This window comes from Clarias gariepinus, chromosome 7 (assembly GCF_024256425.1).
Source record: "Clarias gariepinus isolate MV-2021 ecotype Netherlands chromosome 7, CGAR_prim_01v2, whole genome shotgun sequence".
In the NCBI taxonomy this organism is placed as follows: domain Eukaryota; kingdom Metazoa; phylum Chordata; class Actinopteri; order Siluriformes; family Clariidae; genus Clarias; species Clarias gariepinus.
In genome coordinates, this window is record NC_071106.1 from 23,500,562 (window position 1) to 23,523,294 (window position 22,733).

The window sequence follows — 22,733 nt, forward strand, 5'->3', positions numbered from 1 at the left end:
AAGTATACATGTTGTATATGTATAACACTAATATTGATATTTTTTCATATACAACATATTTGTTTTCATATTGCTTATTTTATTTTATTGTCTCCTGTAATTTGCAATTTGGAAACCATTAACCTATGAATTTAGGTTCTAATACAATATTTAATAGTGATTATGTTAGGGGGCAATCCATGGCAGGGGGGCATTTCAACACATAACACCGGCTCTGACGCAACTACTATTTTAACTGCAGTAGTCATTAAATATTAACTACAGTATTGCAGTATTACTGCATTATATTGCAATACTACTGCAGTATTACAGCAAATACTGTAATACTGTAAAAAGTTTACATTAAAGTAAAGATAAAAGGCTGTGAAATAAGTGTTTTTGTGTCAAAATCACTGCATTTCCTGCATATGCAAAAAATATGCATATGCAGTTTTGACACAGGAAACTGGCAAATAGGTATAATCAGCCATAATCATATGCAAATTTCATGCACATCAAACACCAATTGTATTGTATTACAGTGTAATCTTGGATTGCAAGCATAAGATCGGGATAATGGGACAGGTATGGGAATGAATTGCTCTGCCACTTATTTTAAAGTCCGTCTACATTTTTTGCCCCATCAACAAACTCCAATGCATGTCCATGATGCACGAGTTTCAGTACTGTATATTTTGGCGCATAACGTATTTAAATATATTTATAATTTTCTTAGTCTTGTTACACTATGTAAATTTTTTAAATATAATTTTTTTATGAAGCCGTCGTTTAAAAAAAACACCTAGGAATCTAGAGTTAATCCTGGCCTTGCTTTACAACAATAAAATATTAGTCAGTGCCTAGTTGCTTGTGAGATTTAGTTCAGCAGGGCTGGGCTTACACTGGGCTAATGTTTACAATGACATCAGACCAAGTCCACTTGCTGACCTTTGGCCTGTGTTTTCTATTTTGTAGTGACAGGTGATTGATCAAAGCCTGCACTAGAATCACACATCTCATCAGAAAGGACACTATTGCTGGTGGGTGAACCCCAGATGTCCATAGATATGTACTTTCACTTGGACCTTTCCCACACGCTACTTAAACAAACATAAACTTCAGGATTTACTGTTTATACTAGTTACATGCTGGCTTAAGTTTTAAACATTTGCTTATTTGTTTGGTTGTTTTCCCATTTCAACTTAAATGTAATCCACCTATTCCTATCTCCTCCCTATTAGGTAAGACCCTGAGTCCTGTGGCCTGCTAACTTTAACAAGCATACAGGCTGCACTGAAAAAAAAACACACACACACAGAATTTATACATGCCCTGCGATGGATTGGCATCCTGTCCATGGTGTGCCCTGCCTAGTGCCCTAAGCCTCCTGGGATAGGCTCCACGTCCCTGCCACCCTGAATACAGAATAAAGCGGTATAGAAAATAAGTGAGTGAGTGAGAATTGATAAAACATGGCCTTACACCTAGGTAGTTAATTAGTAATAACATCTGACTAAAAGCTTGCTAGTAAAAGTTTTACAGATAAGTATTTGTCACTCATTCGAAGAGGAAACAGAAGAAGTGAGCCACTATTTCTTTGTCTGCTGTGTACTTTTTTAAGTTGTCATTATCTATGAAGACTAGAGTTGACACAAAGTCATTTTATAATCAAATTTTCTTCTGCAGTGAATACTGAGGACATGGAATTGAAAAATGGAATTCAAAGTAACAGACACGAAGTGGACAACCTTGGATTTGAGGCTCAGGTGGGTGCTTGAAGAAATTTGCATTTGCCAACATAGCCAGTTTTTTTAATTGTATACTTTGCCCATTTACAATATTATAATATGTCAGCATTATTGTGGCTCTAGGAGGACATCATATCAAATCACAACAGTGAGATAGCAGTGACGGAGTCAGAAAGAGAGTCCAAATCATTTGTAAGGTCTGTATGTAATAGGTTACAGTCTATTGGAACATATTATTGAAGAGTTTTGAAAATGCCACAACATTTTCAATTTGAAAGTAATATAAAATAACAAATAATACCTACATGAAGGACATAACAATTGTTTCTTGTTTTTGTAGCAAAATATTCAAACCCATCATAGCTACTGAAAACTTTGTGAAGACTCACTCTCAAATCTTCAAATACATTGGCCTGGGGATACTTGGTGCAGGTAGAAAATGGAAATCATGTCACTGCAGTAATGTCACTGTATACCTGTAATCCAAATTTTTTTTTTTAATGTATTTTGCTTTACAACACAGGATTTGTGGCATACTTTGTTGCTGCCTGCTGGCTGAACTTCCAGAAAGCCATTGCCCTTGTTGTCCTTACCAGTGTGACAGTGTTTTTCACATTATATGAGTTTGTGAAGAAGTTCAAGGGAGAGACTATAAGAAACTTACTAAAACCCATTGTTAGATGCTTCAATGCCAACATCAGGTGGATAAAATGGTAAATAGTCCACTTAAGACATGATTTCTGCTTAACACTTTGAAAGTGAGACAGCTACTTTACCTTTGAACTAGACAATTATTCATAACCTTTCCTAAATTGGCAAATATATTGGTTCATATATATATATATATATATATATATATATATATATAAGATTAAAATGCAAAAACATTGTTTTCTTTTCTTGATATGTTACAGGGTTTTCATATTAGTAGTGGTAGGACTGTTGGTGGCCTGGCTGGCAGTTGACACAAGGCAAAACCCAGAGAAGCTAATTTCATTTGGTGGTGTCTGTCTGTTTATCCTTGGGTTGTTCATCTTTTCTGCAAAAAGATATGCAGTAAGCACTGATATCAGAATCTTATTTAAATGTGAACATATTAATGACTTGTTAAATATTAAATCAAGGTGTTAATAATTGCATTACACATTACACTTTTTCATTTTTGTGATTTGATGCTGTTATGATACTTTTATCCAAAAAGAAAAAATTAAAAAAGTAATCAAAAACAGAAAGACTAGAGACTAATGTTAGGTTAAAGAAAGTTTTATGGTGGTCAGGGCTATGACTTAAAACACAAATTTTAAAAAGTTGATGCAAAATATTAAATGTAAGTACAGGAATTCAAGCAGGTGTTATCCTTGATATTGTCTTAAGAGGTAGTTATTTTTTACATGAGGATACATATCTTGGGATTCTTTTCTTATCATGAGATTTCCTGGGAGTCTTATCACACTAAGGTTAAAAGTCTAAAAAGAGATAAAAAAAAACAAAAAGCACTGGCTTTATGATTTTATTTAACTGCTGATAGACTGACACACCTAAAAATGCACAAACATTCTGGGTTTTTCTCCACAGGTTCGCTGGAGAACAATCCTCTGGGGGCTTGGTTTACAATTTGTCATGGGCCTGTTTGTCATAAGGACTTCGCCTGGTTTAATAGCTTTCAGATGGCTGGGAGAACAAATCCAGGTTTAACACATATTATCTTAGATGATTTAGTGAACCAGTAGCTGTTAATTGTTACTGATTAAAATAACATGACAGTGAATCTTAGCTTTTTTCTGTTGACATACAAGTTTTAAAGGTTCAAGTTCAAACTGAATGTTTTAAATAAAAGTGTAGGAGATATTTTTTTTCTCTTACAATATACACTGCTACAGTTACTGTAATAATAATAAGAAGAATAATAATAAGAATAATAATATGAATATAAATATGAATGTGAGTATGAAAATAAATATGGATCCACTTTTTTTTTAAAGATTTTTTTAAACTACACAACCAAGGGGTCATCCTTTGTGTTTGGCGATTTGGTAAACAACATCTTTGCGTTTCAGGTTAGTTAAGATCATATTTCTGCAGAACATTTACTGAACTACTTTTGAATTCCATATAAAGCAACTTAGACCTGATTCTGTTTAAATTTCTATAGGCTTTGCCTATAGTGATATTTTTCAGCAGTATTATGTCAGTTCTCTACTACCTTGGTTTGATGCAATGGATTATCATTAAGGTCAGACTGACTATAATCATTAAGTATTAATTTTTTTTGGATTGAGTGTACTTGTAAACACTTTGTCTTTTTCTACAGATTTCGTGGATTATGCAGATAACAATGGCAACCTCGCCTACAGAATCACTGAGTGTTGCAGGGAATATATTTGTTGGACAGGTAATATTGGTATAATTTTATTGTACTGGGTAAAAATGCAGCCTATAAGATCATGTATTAGTTATATTACATTCTAAGAACGTACGTGTGTTTATATTATTTAAAAACTCAATTGAGTGAGATTGAATAAAATTCTGTTAAATCCTCTTCTTTGCAGTTGCAAATACTAAAGTCTGACCTCCATGTTTTGTAATGTTATTTTGTATTTTTAATCCAGTAATCTTCTCGTTTAACTTAATAATATAAACAAAAATGTTATTATGCAACTGGATAATCTCCTGTGACTTCTTAAATTTGCTGAATTTTAACTGAAATTAAATCTTCCTCCCATGAAACTAAGCTTCAGCATAAGTGTAATGCATATTCAGCATATTCTGCAGTTTTGTGGTATTTTACTTGCTCTTCTCGGGTCTGTTTGTGGAGAACAGTAGTGCTTTTACATCTTACACCCGACAGGTGCTTTTGGATATAGTGTACTTAGAACTTATACCTTTATCCTGCACTTTCTGCTAATTGCACTTCTGGTTAGACCTAAACTGCATTTCGTTGCCTTGTACTTGTACATGTGTAATGACAATAAAGTTAAATCTAATCTAATCTAATCTAAAAGTGGTACAAAATATGCAGGCAGTATTTATTATTCTCAAGCCATCAGAAGAAATAAAAAATAAAATATATTGCTTTTTTACCTTTGTCCAAACTGTTAGGTTAACATATTTGCTTTTTATCTTAGACAGAAGCACCACTGCTGATCCGTCCCTATTTAAAAGACATGACCAAGTCAGAGATCCACGCTGTCATTGTTGGAGGTTTTGCCACAATTGCAGGCAGTGTGATGGGAGCTTTCATTTCATTTGGGGTGAGTAATGTCACTCTAAAATATGCAAATTCACAATTATCATTTTTGGATTGTAATCAGGCATCTTTTGAACAATACCAAAGTACAGAAAATATACTAACTATTAGCTTTAATGGGAACACCTGTGCACCTGCTTATTTATGCCATTCTGTAAGCAACCAATCATATGAGCAGCAAAATGCATACAATTATGTATCATTTAAATACAGGCTCAATTAAATTTTATTTGTATAGCACTTTTAACAATGGCCATTGTAACAAAACAGCTTTACAGAATCAAATAAAATTATGGACATGTGTATGAAATCTGAGGAAAACCTCCCTAAGATGGCAATACGAAGAAACCTTTAAAGGAACCAGACTCAACCGGGAACCCATCAAGATCACTTGAACTGTATTAGGCAGGGTACATTACATACATTAAGTAGACTCTTGGATTTAAATAAGCCTTTGATTTGATTATTACTGCAGTGATTTATATGTTTTACAGTACTGTAGCTTTCAAAACGTCTTTTGATTCTAACTAAGTTAATTTATATAGCACATTTTAAACAACCAATGGTTGACCAAAGGGCTTTACATAATAAATGAAAACCATTACTTTTTTACATAACTAATGCAGTTAGGAGTTGAATTTCTTGAACAGCTATGTCGATTCAGTTGTAATTAATTTTACTGTAGCTGCATCCTGTTCCACAGTGTACTTTTAACAGTACTGCCTACTTCTTGTGCAGGAAATGTCCATCAACAGAAAAAACTTGTAATGTCACCAATGCAGACATCACATCCTCTGTTTCTTACCCTGTTAATGTAAGAACCTCAGACAATGTTTTGTACTGAAACAAAGTGCAAACATTTATTTTCAGCACTTTATTATTGCATTATTGCATTTCAACACAAAATTAAATGTTACATAAAATACCTGTATGCCAGAAAAGAAAGCAGGATATTAGTAACCACATTTCAAACAAAAACAAAATGGAAGTTGCTTTTTGCACGAGGGTTGCATGAAAAAAAGAAGTTCTTATTAAACTTAGTCACTAATTTACTTATACAACTGAACAAACTGGACTTGAGACAATGTGGTGTCATGCCAAATACTGACACTTTTATTAATCAACTTTTTCTTTTTATTAACAATGTATTGAATAGATGTATATGTTAATTAATTAAATACTACTACTAAAATTAGAGTACTTGGCTCATTAGTAGGTTTTTTGCTTGCCATGCGGAAGGCCCAGGTTCAATTCTTGTTTCTTGTTCCAATATCTATGGTCCTTGTTACAAAGCAGCTTTATAGAATCAAAAGAAAATTATGGAAATAAGTATAGAAAATGTTTAAGTTGTTATGGAGTTCAGTTTGTTATTCGAGGCTCAGGTACTGTACTGCAGCAAAAGGCAAAACCATCCTAATGGTAAAATATAACCATCCCCAGTCACCACATACATCCCGAACAGACCACACAGGGCAGATCTTCAACCTAAAATTGGGGCACCAGGATTAGTCAGACAGGTCCAGAGGGCACAGGAGGTCTGGATCATTGTCAGATCAGGAGCAGCATGTGTAGCTTGATGGAGAGAGTCAGGGGGGAGGGAAAGAGAAGAGAAGTGAATAGAAGTAAACAGAAGAGAAGAGAAATAACGGTTAGGAATGGTCACAGTCATTCGTATAAGTCGTATAAGGTGAATGGATATTTAGTACAGAGTGCAATTGGTGACTCCAGTAGGACTATGACAAAGACCTCATGTCTGTGTTTCCTTCTGGCTCTCCCTTTTAGTTATGCTGTTATAGTTAGTCCTGCCGGAGTCTCTGCTTGCACTCTACACTAAGTATACATTCACATTATACATTATGTGACTGTGACCATACCTAACTATTATCTCTCCTCTTTTGCTCTCCCCCTCCTGTTCTCTCTTCCTCCCTCTCTCTGTCATGCTACACATGAGCTGTCAGTTATCCAGACTCCCTCTGCCCTCTGAACCTGTCTGACTTATCCTGGTGCCCCACTTCTGGTTGGAGATCTCGTCACATGGATGCCCCAATTGTGAGCGTTTTGGGATGTGTCCGGTGTCTGAGGACGGTTTCACTCTACCATGAAGACGGTTTCGGTGAGGATTTGACTCAGGACTGGAATTTTCTACAAGTCTACCTAAGCCTCCAATAACTACCTGGACTCCCTATTAACATCAATTAACATCAACTGTTATAGCTGAACTGCCTGCCACCTAACACACAGTATGAATGCAGATCAATTCCTGCTCTCTGTTTCACCCAAATAAGGATGTTTGGGAACCAGACCCTGTTGAGTCTGGTTCCTCTCAAGGTTTCTTCCTCTCAAGGTTTCTTTCTATTGCCATCTTAGGGAGTTTTTCCTTTCCACTGTCGCCCTTGGCTTGCTTATCAGGGACTATCTGACCATTTTGATTTATACACATTCACATTCCATACAAACTTAAATAATTCTTTTGATTGTGTAAAGCTGCTTTGCGACAATGACAACTGTTAAAAGTGCTATAAAAATACATTTAAATTGAATTGAATTAAATAAATAGCTTTTTAGCCCAGACTTAAACACTGAGACTGTGTCTTTGTCCCAAAGATTAATTGTAAGGCTATTCTGTAACTTTAGTGCTCTGTCCCCTGCTGTAGTTTTTATAATATACAGTATTGACAAGCAGCCTGCATCCTTTGATTAAAGTAGTTGTGGCGAATCGTGAGACACTAGCAGTGCACTCAGATACTAAAGCATAGGTAGTGTTTTATAGATCAGTAGTAGTATTAGTAGTATAAAATCAGTACAAAATTTCCATGTGAGCCAATGCAGGGTGGATAAGATGGGTGTATAATGCAGAGTGGTTCTAGTGAGAACATCCAGACTGGAAGGCATTAAAGTAATCCAACCTAGAGGTGATAAAAGCATGAGCCAATATTTCTGCATTGTTTACAATATTGTGACAATATATTTTGTATCCTGGCAATAAAGAATGGAAAGAATGCTATTCTGGTAATATTATCTCCATGAGCTTAAAAAGAAAGATCTGTGATCTATACTGTAGATCTATCTAAAGAATCTATAATCACGTCAAGTTCTTTTACTGTTGTAGTTGATGAAACAGAAAGGCCATTAAAAGGTACTGTGTGATCAGAAAGCTTACTTCTAGCTGCACGTGGTCCTAATACCAGAACTTTTTCTTTTTCGTCAGGAAGGAAGTTACTTAACACCCTGTTTCTTATGTCCTTCACTCAGTGCTCAACTTTATCAAGCTGGCTTTTCACATCTGGCTTTGCTGAAACATAATTGTGTGTCATCAGCACAACAGTGAAAACTAATACCATGCTTATAAATTATGTTGCCCAGAGTGGTAAATCACTGCATTTCCTGCATATGTAAAAAACACTTGGTGAGGCCAGAATACAGACACAGAGACAACCAGATGAATCTCCAGAGTGTCAGGGGAGAAGAAAAAGACAGCACTTTTAAGTTTATGGACCCAGAACATCTCACTCACCGGTCTGGCATGAAATGGACCTTTTTTTAGGGAGCTGGGCGTTTTCTTTTCCTTGATTAATCATGGGGCTGGCTGTAGACCCACCATCACAATGCTATAATTAAAGCTAAAGGCAGTCAGGTCAAATGCTATGGAATTTTTTTTGGCAAGGCAGTATATAGAAACAACTCAAAATTGTATTTTAGAAAAGTGGATAACAATTTTTTTACTTAAATTTAAATCAAGTATCTTTTGTTAATTCATCATATTTTGTAGTTTTTATATTCATCTGATTTAAAGTTTAATTTCTACAGATTGATCCATCCTCTTTGATTGCTGCCTCTGTAATGGCTGCTCCTTGTGCCCTGGCAATGTCCAAACTCTCATATCCTGAAACAGAAGAGAGCAAGTTTAAATCTGAAGACAATATTAAAGTAGAAGGCGGGTGAGTTCCCACTAAATAAAAGCACTACTGGACATCATCAAATAATAGTAACAATGTCCATACTTTGCTTAAAGGCTGCAGCTATTTGTTTGTATACTGTATATCCTGTTTGTGATTAGTGGTGAACAGAATATTCTGGAGGCTGCTTCTAATGGAGCATCTGCATCTATTGGACTTGTAGCAAACATAGCTGCCAACTTGATTGGATTTCTTGCCATTTTGGATTTTATCAATGCAGCTTTAAGATGGCTGGGAGGAATGGTGGGATATCCAGGCATCACATTTGAGGTCCAGTTTCATAAAAATGAACTATGTCCTTTTTTGTTTTCAACTGCTTTAACAAAAAAAAGTAGAATCTTAAGAAGTATCTTAAAGTGACTTTTGCTTTCAACATTGTAGATTATTTGCTCATATATATTCCTGCCGGTGGCCTTCATCATGGGCATACCATTTAATGAGTGCTTCATTGTGGCTGAACTTATTGGCACAAAACTGTTCCTCAATGAGTTCATAGCTTTTGAAAAGCTGTCAAAACTGAAACAGAATCGGTTAGATGGCATTACAGAAGCGGGGAAATACATTTCAGTGAGTTTTTTTTTTCTTTTTTGTATTTTTCTAAAGTCCCGTATTTTAATTGCATCATAATCTAACAACAGTATGTTTTAACTAAATATAAAGTGCTGTAATACATTCTGAGTTCAGGTATACCCAATCACTCACTCATTGTCTTTAAAGTTTAATCATGTATACAGGGAGGCAGGGGGCCTGAAGGCTATGCCAGGAAAATTGGGTACAATGCGGGGTTCACCCTTGACAGGTTGCAAGTTAATCGCAGGGCACACACACATCCACAGACACACACACTTATTCACACACTACAGGCAATTTGAGAATGGCAATTAATTTAATCTGCATGTCTTTTGACTGTGGGACAAAACCGGTGTATAATTTAGTTTACTATATATATTAAAATGATCTTACAATGAATACAAATATTTTATGTTTGAATGAGAAGATCAATTATCAGATTATAATATTTTTTATTATATAATCCTTTTTATTTAAGATCAGATCAGAAATAATCAGCACCTATGCTTTGTGTGGCTTTGCCAACTTCAGTTCACTTGGAATTGTGATTGGAGGCATGGGTAAGTATCCACTTGCATATTCAAAAAACTAACTGTATCAAAGATTTACCAGGTTTAACAATATCGATAGTTCTGTAACAAAGCCATATCTTGTTGTGCTGTAAACTGTTATAACATACTTATTCTTATTATTTCTTATTGAGACTTTTTATTCTTATATTATTCTTATAAGACTATCTAAAAATATATTGGATCAGTACATATTAAGCAGGGAGACCATTGCTGTTTTGATATTATAACTAGCAACCCAGTGTGAGATAAAAAAAATAAATAATAAAAAAACCCTACCAATAGTGTTTGACTGATGGTACCTAGTAAATAGTAACCAGAGTAAGGATCTATGAAATAATGGAAATTTCAAAGCATTTTTGTAAGTCACTCTTGATAAGAGCATCTGTCAAACCTTAAATATAAAATTAAATTCATGCTTAATTCACAGTTGAATTGCAAAACATCGGAGATGCATCTGATTTAGGACCACATATGAAAATGGCCTGGGCCTGATTGGAAAAAATTGGATTTGTACTTTTCAGACTGCACTAATAAGAAAATCAGATATGGGTCACATTTGGGACACTTTAGCCTGCAGTGTGAACTAAGCCTAAGAGGCATAAACCAAGACAGATAACAAATAGCTACTTTTCATATATATATATATATATATATATATATATATATATATATATATATATATATATATATATATATATATTACGCTAGCTGCCAGCATGGTGGCATTGTGGTAAGCACTGTGGCCTTACACCTTTAGCAACAAGAGTTCAATTCTTGCCTCAGATCTGTGTGCGCTGAGTTTGCATGTTGTCCCTATATTTGCTCTGACATTCCTAGAACATGCAGATTAGCCCAACTATTGCCTGTAGAGGTTGAGTGGATCTGTGAGTGTGTAAGTCTCTAGTCTCCAGAGTCTCCTTCAGGCCTCCTGCAACCCTATACAGGATAAATAGTATAGACAATGAGTGAGTTAAACAGTCCTTTTAAAACATACTGCACCTGCAGAATGACCAGAGCATAAAAAATGTGGTTCAGCACAATGACAATGGATAAACAGTTTCTAGTAAGTAATTGTGCCAATACAAACACAGAGTGACCTGCAGGTCCCAGTATGCACAGTGGACACAGAGTCTGGCAATAAAATTTACTGTGCAAGCTCTTGCTTCAATTTAGGTTAGATATTTTAAAATATAGAATTTTAAATGGGCCATTTACCATAATCTTAAAATGACAGTGAATGGCTAATAGCAGTATATTTAATAAATAACAGTGTATTTAAGACTAGATTACATTTTAAACATCGACAGGGCATGGTGGAAGGTAATAGGTGTGTGTATCAGAATGCCAGAATGCAGTAATGCCGAATTTTAAGAATTATGCACTTACAGTATGTCCATTTTAACTCTATCTTTTGTCATAGCTTCCATTTGTCCTTCAAGAAAAAGTGATATTTCTGCTCTAGTGCTAAGAGCCTTAATAACAGGCACTTGTGTATCCCTGGTTAATGCTTCTATTGCTGGTAAGTAATACACACAAGCATTGTAAGTCCTAATCACATGCAATTTCAAAGCCATATCTAAGTTTTTATTATGTTATTGGTTATAATAATATGGTTAACAGTAATCCAAATTGAGTCATTCTGGACTTTAGTCATTATGAGCACACCTCTTAAAAACAGAGCTAGTATGACAGTAACTCTTTATACTGTGTTTGTTAAATGCACCCTGTTGTTGATTGTTCTGTGCACTTCATGCTGTTTGCCCGGTCTCTATGCCTTGTATGTAAAATGTTTTGCAATAGATCAAAGATATACTTCCAATTAGACTAAGAATTTGTCATATTTTATAATTAAAATACTTTTTATAACTGCAAAACAATGTAGGATACAAGGAAGATGCACAAGCACACACGCATACACACAGACACAGTGGTTGTAGAGTTAGCTGCGTGCATTGCACTGTAAAACATTGCGCTTGCGACCTAATATTAAGTACCACCAAACCAGTAATGACTTATGTGATCTGTCACCATTCTGTTGGAGCCAGCATTATCCTTTCACTTAATTTCCTCAATTTGAGCTACTGTAGCTTTTCTATTGGGTTGAACCTATGTGCATCAGTGAGCCTTAGCTTTCCATAAACCTATTGCCAGTTCACCAGTTTCCTTCCTTGGATCACTTTTGGTATGTCCATACCACTGCAGCCTGGAAACATCCCACATGAGCTGCAGTTTGCACTGACCCAGCTGTGTAGACATTACAATTTGTCCCTTCTCACAGTAGCTCCATTTTCAATACCTTGTTACAAAGGTTGCTGGAAGTGGGTGGGATATATTAGGCAGCAACCTGAAGTTGATCTGTTGGAATCAGGTCTGGGGTGGCAATCATAAGGATTTAAGTGACTTTGACACGGGCCAAATTGTACATAATTGTCCATCATGTTAAAGTCTAGAGCAGGGCAAACTGAACAAAGACGCTGGGAGACATAGGTTGGGTGAGTAAAAGTTTTTTTATGGATTCGCTTATCGGTTGCTTATAGTTTCTAGGATTTTTTCACTTCTGCAGCTTTCCCGGACAGCTCGCCCTAGGAGGAGAGGAACAACAAGTTAGACACTACACCAGTTAATAGAGTGTTTTTCCCCTAAATCCTCCATGTTTTAACTGGCAGAGTGGACCTCTCGCTGGTCTCCATGTTGACATGTGATTGAGCAAGGCCTGCATGGCATGCACCGCCCAGTATGACAGAGGGGCGAGCTAATATGACAGCACTTTGCTTTTGTGGCAGTGGAACTCCCCTGATGTTAACCCAATCCTTGTGAGCTGGGTTATATTCTTCATTGCTACAGTTGTTGGCTCAGAGCCTTGGGCATAGATTCACCTCTTAGAAGCTCCAGCGGAGGTTGGCATGGCACAATCAGTGTGAAAAAGCAGAAAGGGCATGGCCAAAAATTAATCACTAATCTAAAATTTGTCCACCATTTCTTGGTGATCCTCTCAGTGACTTTCCGGGCTGTTAAATTACCTTTCTTCCCTATTTAAATGCTGCATTTAAACTTCAGCAGATTTTCTTGACCATGTCTACATGCAAAATGCATTGAGTTGCTGTCATTTGATGATTAGATATCTGCGTTAATGAGAACTTGAGCAGTTGTGCCTGGGGCTGACTGCAGGGGCTGGTAAATGTATATGTATAGTTGTTATATTTGTATCAACATTATTATAAATTTAATATAGTGGAACATTGGATTGCAAGTATAATTTATCCTGGAAACGTGCTTGTATATCAAAACACCCGTATATCAAAGAAAATTTCCCCTATAGCACATAATGGAAACTCAGATTACTCATTCCACAACCCCAAATAAATTATGTATTTACAAATAATTAATACAAAATATAATGTAAAACGTGGGTGGACACACACTAATGGAATCACTGCACTTTGAAATAAATGGTGACAGAGCAGTGTTTCTGTTTGTGTGTGAAGGTGAGAGAAGAAGGGAGGGGGCACACACATTAATGGAATCACTGCTTAAGAGAGAGAGAGAAACTGGATCTTTAACAAGGAACCGCTTTAATGACCTTTGCTTTTGCAGTTCATGTGCACATGAAAGGACAACTTTCTCACACACACAAACACACAAATATACAGTAAAGATTTTTACATGCACCCACATGGTCACAGTGTCATAGTAAACAGTACACGTGTGCACGGATGTTGACTATACGAGTGAGAGACGCACACTGAGACTGAGCATGGGTGATGATTACCCACAATTCTGCAGCACAAAAGAGAGAAGAACCATTGGCTCAGTTGTGATTACTTGATGCTCAGAATCAAAACAAGAAGCGCATGCATGCTACATGATACCTGTATATCAACTCGCTCGTTTTTCAAGGCAAAATTTATAAAACAATTTTGCTCGTCGTGCAGAACGCTCGCAAACCTGGTTACTCACAATCTGAGGTTTCACTGTATGTTAAAAACATGACAAATATTTTTGTTTGTTTTTTATTCATTTATTTAGGCAACACCGTGTTTTAGTGGTTAGCACTGTCACCTTGCACCTCCAGGGCCAGGTTCGATTACCGGCCAGGTTTGATTCCTGCCTCAAATGCGTGGACTTTGCATGTTCTCCCCATGCTTGGTGGGTTTTCTCCCACAGGCCAAAGACATACAGGTTAGGCTAATCGGCATTTCCAAGATTGCCCGTCATTTGAGTGAGAGTGTGTGTATGTTTGTTACTTTGCGATGGATAGGCACCCCGTCCAGGGTGTACCCCGATTCGTGCCCTAAATCTCCTGGGATAGGCTTCTGACGATTATTTGAGCTACCAATTCCTTATTGTTAAAAAAAAGTAGTTCTACACCGTAACATTATAAATTAAAAATATAAATTGTCAATAAAAAATAAAATCCATTGCTTACAAATGTAAGTAGTATAAAATGATAATATGATAAAATAAATATATATATAATGTATAATAAGTAAAGATAATTAGATAAATTAGATATAATTATATAGTAATATCAATAATACTTTACTATTTAACTATTAGTAATTATATGGTTGGTGGGCTATAAATGACACATCAATCTGAAGCAATTATGTTTCATTTTATAATGGTGCATCACTATCTCTAAACAAATACAATACAAAGGTTGTGACCTTGAAGCAAAGAATACACACACACAAGATGTTTTATGTGATAGTCAGGACTGCTAAAATACATTTTCCAGCTTGGTCGGCTAAAATATTATGCTATGTCTGCATTTGCATTGTGCCTGCTATATATAACCCCTGCTAACCCTTTAAATCATGTTCAAAATATCTCTTTTTATATTTTTAGGACAATATTTTAATTAACAATCAGGCTTAATTATGATGTAATATATATATATATATATATATATATATATATATATATATATATATATATATATAACCTAGTAGTTATAGTAGTAGTAGTAGTAGAAATTAATTTATGTCATCTCTAATGTGATGTAATTGATCTGTATGTAGTGGGTAACACAATTCTCTATTTTCATGATAATGTTAATACTTGAGGATATATATTTAGAATAGATTTTATAATGTGGCTATGATGTTTTTCCATTTAGTCACAAGAGGTTGATCATTACATTGATTATTGGGCAAGAAGACTTGGTATGAAGTTTAGATGTTTTCAAGAATACACCAACGTTACAGAATGTTTTACATATAATATGCACAACTATTTGTTCTATCTACTTTTGCCAAGAATATGATTATGCTGTATAAAAGCCTTTTTTAAAATGATCTATTGGAAATATCTTCAAAAAATTTTTCATTGAATTTGCACTACTGATCCAAAGTTATAATGCAAAAATGTTGTATGTTTACCATGTTGTGTGTATAGTATATAAACAGACAATTAAGCTCGAAAACCCCCAAAACCCACAAAATATTTTATTATTTAGTATGATTGGTAAAAAACCAAGGACAACATATTATCACCAAACGTTAAGCATGGTGAAAGAGAGATGATGGTTTGAGCTTTTGTTTATTGCCAAGAATCAGCAGTCAATGAGACAAAATCAAACTCCACTGTATACCAGAATATTCTGGCCTGTTTTGTGGATGACTTTTGTTAGGTTTAAATGAAAAAGAAATGTGTCCGAGCTAAGTTTTAAGCTAAGAGAATGAGAGTTAATTTTTGTTGTGTCTGGTGCACTTTGTTACACTTACCGGTCCGGGCCCGATCGACCGGGAGAGACAAACAAACACACGCAAGCATGATGTCTGAAGATCTTTGTTTATTCTTAGCAAAGAGAGCACATTTAAACGGTGCTTCGTCCTGAACATCAAAACAACCAGTCATTAACATTTCAGTCATGGAGGGACCCGGAGACAGACAGGAGAGAGGAAATACATTTGCATTCACCTGATTAAACAAAAGGGTTCTAGCAGACAAGAGCCATTTGGATGTATATTCGTCTGGATACAGGATATAGGAGGTGTTACCATCAATATTATAAAACCTTACAACAGTTTTTAAATGTTGTTTTTTGATTTGATTGTCTGTTTTAGAAAAACATTTTTTAAAATGTTTTTGAAATGGTTGTGCTTTAGGCAGGATCTAATTTTTAAACTTAAACTTTGGGTCAGTTTACGTTGTGGGGAGATTAATTCCTGGTAGAACATTGTGCTTACAACAAATTATTAGACAGGGAAGATTGCCTGAATACACCAGATTGCTAGGATGAATATCACGGGTAAAAATAACATTTACACAAGTGCAAAACATAAAAATGTTCATAGAATCATAATTTTTGAAAACGAATAAAAAAAATCGTTCATTCATTCCAGATACACAATATTACCATTTCTCTCAAACATTGTTCACAAATCAGTCTAAATGTGTGATAGTGAGCACTTCTGCTTTGCTGAGATAAACCATCCCACCTCACAGGTGTGCCACATCAAGATGCTGATCTGACATCATGAGTAGTGCACAGGTGTACCTTATACTACCCACAATAAAAGGCCATTATCTCAGCAAAGCAGAAGTGCTCACTATCACACATTTAGACTGATTTGTGAACAATGTTTGAGAGAAATGGTAATATTGTGTATCTGGAAGGAATTTTAGATCTTTAAGTCCATCTCATGAAAAATCGGAGCAGAAACAAAGGTGTTGCGTTTATATTTTTGTTGAGTGTATATATATATATATATATATATATATATATGCAGTGGAACCTCGGATTACGAGTAACGTGGTTTACGAGTGTTTTGCAAGACGAGCAACAATTTTTAATAAATTTTTACTTGAAAAACGAGCATTGTCTTAGTTAACGAGCACCAAGTATCATGTTTCACGCATGCGCTTCTTGTTTTAACAACGAGCGTTACGTCATCACAAGTGAGCCAACGGTTTTTCTCTCTCTTGCAGCAGAATTGTAGGTAATCGTCTCTCCTGCTGGGTGAATACACACATGCGCTGTGTGTGTGTGTGTGTGTGTGTGTGAGATGTGCGTGTGCGCGCACACGCACACACACATTAACGGAGAGACCGTTTTTAAAAACGTTTAAAAATTAGCAAGGAACATCGCTAGTCACACTCGCGTGAGTGCATACTAACGGGATTACTACTGTAAAGTAAAACAACAACAAAAACAAAAATTAAACAGCTCCTCACCTTTGAAAACAGAGAAGAGTTTGTGTGTTTATTTGGCAACCTGAGAGAAGGGGAGCTGTAAAGCCGAGACCTATCGTCTCCCCTGCTGGGTCTTAGTGCTTGCAGTGTTTTTGAGTATGCGTGTGTGTGTCTGTGTAAGGCAGAGAGTTTGTGTGTTTGTTTGGCAACCTGAGAGAAGGGGGCCGTAAACGCGAGCGAGTCCCCCTTCACCCCCCCTCCTCTCAGGTTGCCAAATAAACACACAAACTTCTCTCTGTCGCGATTGTTTTCAAAGGTGAGGAGCTGTTTAATTTGTTTTTTGTTGTTGTTGTTTTACTTACAGCAGTGATCCTGTTAGTATGCGCTCACGTGAGTGTGACAAGGAATGTTCCTTGCTAATTTTTAAATGGTTTTAAAAACGGTCTATCCGTTAATGTGTGTGTGTGTGTGTGTGCGCGCGCACACATTTTACACACATACACTCTGCATGCACAAACGAAAACCCTTATCTGTCGGGGTTTAATTTTACATTTTTTTAAGGTAAAGTACAGGTTAATTTGGTTTATTTTTACTGTATATTTTGTATTAATTATATTTATGTATTTATTTTTTGGGGCTGTAGAACGAATAATTAAAGTTTCCATTATTTCCTATGGGAAAATTAAATTTGGTTTACGAGTGTTTTGGAATACGAGCCCACTTCCGGAACGAATTAAGCTCGTAATCCGAGGTTCCACTGTATGTATATATATATATATATATATATATATATATACATACACAGTGAAACCTCGAATTATGAGCATAATTCGTTCCGGAAGCATACTTGTATTTCAAAACACTTGGAAACCAAATCAAATTTTTTAACATAAGAAATAATGGAAAATTAAATAATTCATTCCACAGCCCCCCAAAATAAAAACATAAAAACAATTAACACAAAATGTCAAGTAAAAATTAAACAAATGAATCTGCACTTTATTTTTTAAATTAAAAATAAATCCTGACAGATAAGTGTTTCAATTTTTGCACGCAGGCATTGTGTGTGTGTGTGTGTGTGTAACTTACACAGTTACCCTTTCTCCACTGTTTTCACACATACGCCGGGACACAACGGAAACACTGTTTAATCGGAAAAATAAACAAGAAATCTCTCTAATGACACTTGATTAAGCGACACACTAATGGAATCACTGCTGTAAAGTAAAAATAAAACAAATTTACCTGCACTTTACCTTTAAAAAGAATTGCGACAGAACAGTGTTTCTGTGTAGAGCAGAGAGAAAGTGTGTGTGTCTGTGTGTGTCTTTGAAGGCGAAAGTAGGAGGGGTCTGTGTGCGCTGTGTGAAAAATATTTTATTTTGTGTTTGTATGCATGTGTGTACAGTGCATGTTTAAAGCAAAAGCAAGAATCATTAGAGAGGTTAAAGACACACAGTGTGTGTGTCTGGCACAGTGTCCAAAGACTCGGGTGCACACAGGCACAAAGAGCAGGCTGATACAGAGAAAAAAAAAATGGATCTTTAACCTCTCTAATGAGACTTGCTTTTGCTTTAAATATGCACTGTACACACACACACATACAAACACAAAATAAAATATGTTTCACACACACGGTCACAGTTTTATAGTAAACAGTACACGCGTCCACGGAGGTTGATTATACCAGTAAGGGACGCGCGCTAAGACCCTGCAGGGGAGACGATTACCCACAATTTTGCAGCGCAATTAAGAGAAAAACCGTTTGCTCAGTTTTTTGCTCAAGTCAAAACAAGAAGTGCATGCATGATACCTGATATTTGTAAACCAAGACTTTTTCCAAGTCAAAATTTATTAAAAATCTGTGCTCGTCTTGCTGAACACTTGCAATCAGAGGTTTCATTGTAAGTGTGTGTATGTATGCATTATAAAATTACAACCTTGAGAACATAGTTTTGATCATTTAGGTTACACTAGTAAATTGTAGATATTTGCTGCAGATCTTTTGAAATTAGATGTGAAGCATCAGCTTTTTGATTTTGTATGTACAGTATGTTCATGACTTATCACTATTGTATTCTTTGTCCACTTCCAGGCCTTCTTTTTGTTCCTCCACTAGATTGCTTAGATGTCTTAAAAAATGAAACTTTCAACCTCAATAATAATAATATCCAAACTTGTTGTTATGACCTCTTTGAAAGGTAAGGTCAAAGGTTATCTGAACACACAAATAGGCACACATTACTCATGCCAAATAATGTTTAAATATTAAAAGATATATTTACTTAAATGCTATAAATATTTTGTGTGTGTTACAGTGCTTGGAGAAATGAAACAGTAATTCAATTTAATGGAACTTGGAGCAAGGTGGAAGAAGCCATTATTTATTTCACAAACTGCTGCCAACTTTACAATGGAACTAATTGCATTTAGGAGGATATTAATTTTAGAAAGTGCAAACTTGTTTAACATAGATATTATTTTAAGGTAATTACTTATTAGTTTCTGGCATTTGTGTTTTATGTAAACAATTACATTTATCCCCTGTGTGCTAATCATATTCTGTATTCTTCCTTTATTTTAAGGGTAAAAATTACCTGCCTTTATTAAATCTTTAAAGTAAAGCATCACTGAATTGTAAATCTAAATATTTTTTGCATAACAAAACCTGTTATTTATCACATACTTTGTTAATATTTACATTATCCAGAGTGACTTACACAAGTGGTTTAAAGTGTTTCAGTAAATATCTACTTACATCTCTATATAATTTCACTAGGTCATGTCACGAATGGGGTGTATTGGCGGATGTTGATCGCCGTGGGTGGAGAGAGCAGGCATAAAGGCAGAGGGGATTTTAACAAAGAGTCTTTTAATGAGAGTTGTCATAATAATAAAGACAAAACAAACAAAGGAACAAACTCAAACAATACTTAATAGATTGGGGTTAAGCATGGGCTCTTTGGCAGGACACAGACAAAGGGACACTACCAGGCACTAATACCTGTTACACTAGGCTTGAGATTGGTAGTGAAACACAGGCTAAAGGGTGCCTAACACACGTCCTGTGGCGAAACAGAGGCAGAAAGACGACTAACATGTCCTGTGGCGAAACACAGGCAGAAGGACGACTAACATAACAGGACACACAAACTACACGTGGAGCTGAAACTGGACACAACAAGACAAGACACCCGACAGAGACTAGGGGAGACACCCGACAGAGACTAGGGACAAAGAGAGAGACGGGACTAGGGCTAAAGACATGGCAATCAGCTAGGCATGGCTTTTAGCTAAACATGTCTTTAGCCCCAACATGCTAGGCTAGGGGACACTCAGTGGCTAGGCTAGGGGACACTCAACGGCTAGGCTCACTGGAACACTAGGGAGGCAGGAAACACAGCACAGCTAGAGACACAAAGGGGCTATGGCTAGAAGCAGCCAAACACTTCTAGCCAAACACACTTCTAGCCAAACACAAAAGAAACAGGGTGACAAAACCACAATACTCACACCACACAAGACCTGACTGCATCAGCTCCACAAACACAGACACACAGAACATATACAGAAACATTGCCAATATAAGCGCCCAAGTCAACAGAACTTAAATCAAAATATAAACTAAAAGAACTAAACAAAAAATGCCCACACAAATGACAGTAGTATAACTTATAATGCTCAACCCAGTTTTCCAGACTAAACCGCTATTTATAGATGGATTAATGACTACCTTGGCTCAGGTGTGCACTCGCATCACCTGACCGAGGTGCTGTCTGGGAAACTGAGTCAACCAACAAAAACTACAACTGAAAAACAGCGACCTCTGGTCGTGGTCCCTTACAGGTCACTGTCTACATCTTTTTTTTTATTATTTTTAATTAGGGCCCAAACACTATAGGGTGCACAGGACCCTCTTGCTTTCCCAAGGTTTTTTTTTCTTTTTATCCCCACCATTTTGGGCTTATTGGGGCTCTTAACATGCTCAAAAACTCATGAAAATTGCCAGACAGCCTGCCATTAGAATGCGTGGCATGGGGCCTCAGCGGCCCTTACACAAGATTTTGCTGCATAGCTCATACACACTTGCGCGTATACACACAAAACTCGGTACACATTTAGAGCTCATTGCATATCATGGGCTCAACTTAATAGGAAGTTAGTTATTTTGTGTTGTTTGCCAAAACACACGATGGATTTTGATATACTCCTCCTAGGGAATTTATATGATTGCCGGGAAGTAGTAATGGTGGAACAGCGCTGCCATTATTTGTTTGAATGAGAGAAGGAGAGATTGTTGTGGATCATTTTCTTTCGAAGTTTTTTAACCGGATTATCTTTGACTGGACATATTCTCCGTCATCGGCCTTTCAGACTTCATTAACCCTGGTAAGACCGAACTATACTCCTCTAATACACATACAATAAACACGGACTTCGGACATTCTCCACTCACTCGCACACATACCGTTATTATACTGTACACTGACCTAAAGGATTATTAGGAACCTGTTCAATTTCTCATTAATGCAATTATCTAATCAACCAATCACATGGCAGTTGCTTCAATGCATTTAGGGGTGTGGTCCTGGTCAAGACAATCTCCTGAACTCCAAACTGAATGTCAGAATGGGAATGAAAGGTGATTTAAGCAATTTTGAGCGTAGCATGGTTGTTGGTGCCAGACGGGCTGAGTATTTTACAATCTGCACAGTTACTAGGATCTTCACGCACAACAATTTCTAGGGTTTACAAAGAATGGTGTGAAAAGCGAAAAACATCCAGTATGCGGCAGACCTGTGGGCGAAAATGCCTTGTCGATTCTAGAGGTCAGAGGAGAATGGGCTGACTGATTCAAGGTGATAGAAGAGCAACTTTGACTGAAATAACCACTTGTTACAACTGAGGTATGCAGCAAAGCATTTGTTAAGCCACAACACACACAACCTTGAGGCGGTTGGGCTACAACAGCTGAGGACCCCACCGGCTATCACTCATCTCCACTACAAATAGGAAAAAGAGGCTACAATTTGCACGAGCTTACCAAAATTGGACAGTTGAAGACTGGAAAAATGTTGCCTTGTCTGATGAGTCTCGATTTCTGTTGAGACATTCAAATGGTAGAGTCAGAATTTGGCTTAAACAGAATGAGAACATGGATCCATTATGCCTTGTTACCACTGTGCAGGCTGCTGCTGGTGGTGTAATGGTGTGGGGGATGTTTTCTTGGCACACTTTAGGCCCTTAGTGCCAATTGGGCATTGTTTAAATGCCACGGGCTATCTGAGCATTGTTTCTGACCATGTCCATCCCTTTATGACCACCATGTACCCATCCTCTGATGGCTACTTCCAGCAAGATTATGCACCATGTCACAAAGCTCGAATCATTTCAAATTGGTTTCTTGTACATGACAATGAGTTCACTGTACTAAAATGGCCCCCACAGTCACCAGATCTCAACCCAATAGAGCATCTTTGGGATGTGGTGGGCTTCGTGCCCTGGATGTGCATCCCACAAATCT

General features: G+C 36.5%; 1 protein-coding gene across 3 annotated transcripts; it reads left to right on the forward strand.

Moving 5' to 3' along the window:
- The first annotated feature begins 1,407 nt into the window (after nucleotides 1-1,407).
- slc28a1 (solute carrier family 28 member 1) lies at nucleotides 1,408-19,830 on the forward strand. Of its 3 annotated transcripts, none has more exons than XM_053501175.1 (18): nucleotides 1,408-1,426; nucleotides 1,666-1,745; nucleotides 1,851-1,924; nucleotides 2,068-2,159; nucleotides 2,251-2,440; nucleotides 2,642-2,783; nucleotides 3,303-3,416; nucleotides 3,710-3,784; nucleotides 3,880-3,960; nucleotides 4,039-4,119; nucleotides 4,853-4,978; nucleotides 8,782-8,912; nucleotides 9,032-9,200; nucleotides 9,312-9,497; nucleotides 9,979-10,060; nucleotides 11,493-11,591; nucleotides 19,305-19,410; nucleotides 19,528-19,830. In XM_053501175.1, coding segments are annotated over exons 1-18 (1,944 nt in total). In that variant the 5' UTR covers nucleotides 1,408-1,425; the 3' UTR covers nucleotides 19,643-19,830. The 3 variants fall into 3 exon arrangements, 2 of the variants coding, with proteins under 2 accessions (XP_053357150.1, XP_053357149.1); XM_053501174.1 differs by lacking the exon at nucleotides 1,408-1,426 and adding an exon at nucleotides 1,483-1,560; XR_008360931.1 differs by lacking the exons at nucleotides 1,408-1,426; nucleotides 9,979-10,060; nucleotides 19,528-19,830 and adding an exon at nucleotides 1,480-1,560 and having other exon boundaries at nucleotides 19,305-19,395.
- Nucleotides 19,831-22,733: the final 2,903 nt, after the last annotated feature.

What these genes read in the sequence shown, in the direction of transcription:
- slc28a1 (XM_053501175.1), top strand. An exon ending in ATCCAGGCATCACATTTGAG is followed by an intron (nt 9,201 to 9,311) that starts GTCCAGTTTCAT and finishes TCAACATTGTAG; the next exon opens with ATTATTTGCTCATATATATT. An exon ending in AATTGTGATTGGAGGCATGG is followed by an intron (nt 10,061 to 11,492) that starts GTAAGTATCCAC and finishes CTTTTGTCATAG; the next exon opens with CTTCCATTTGTCCTTCAAGA.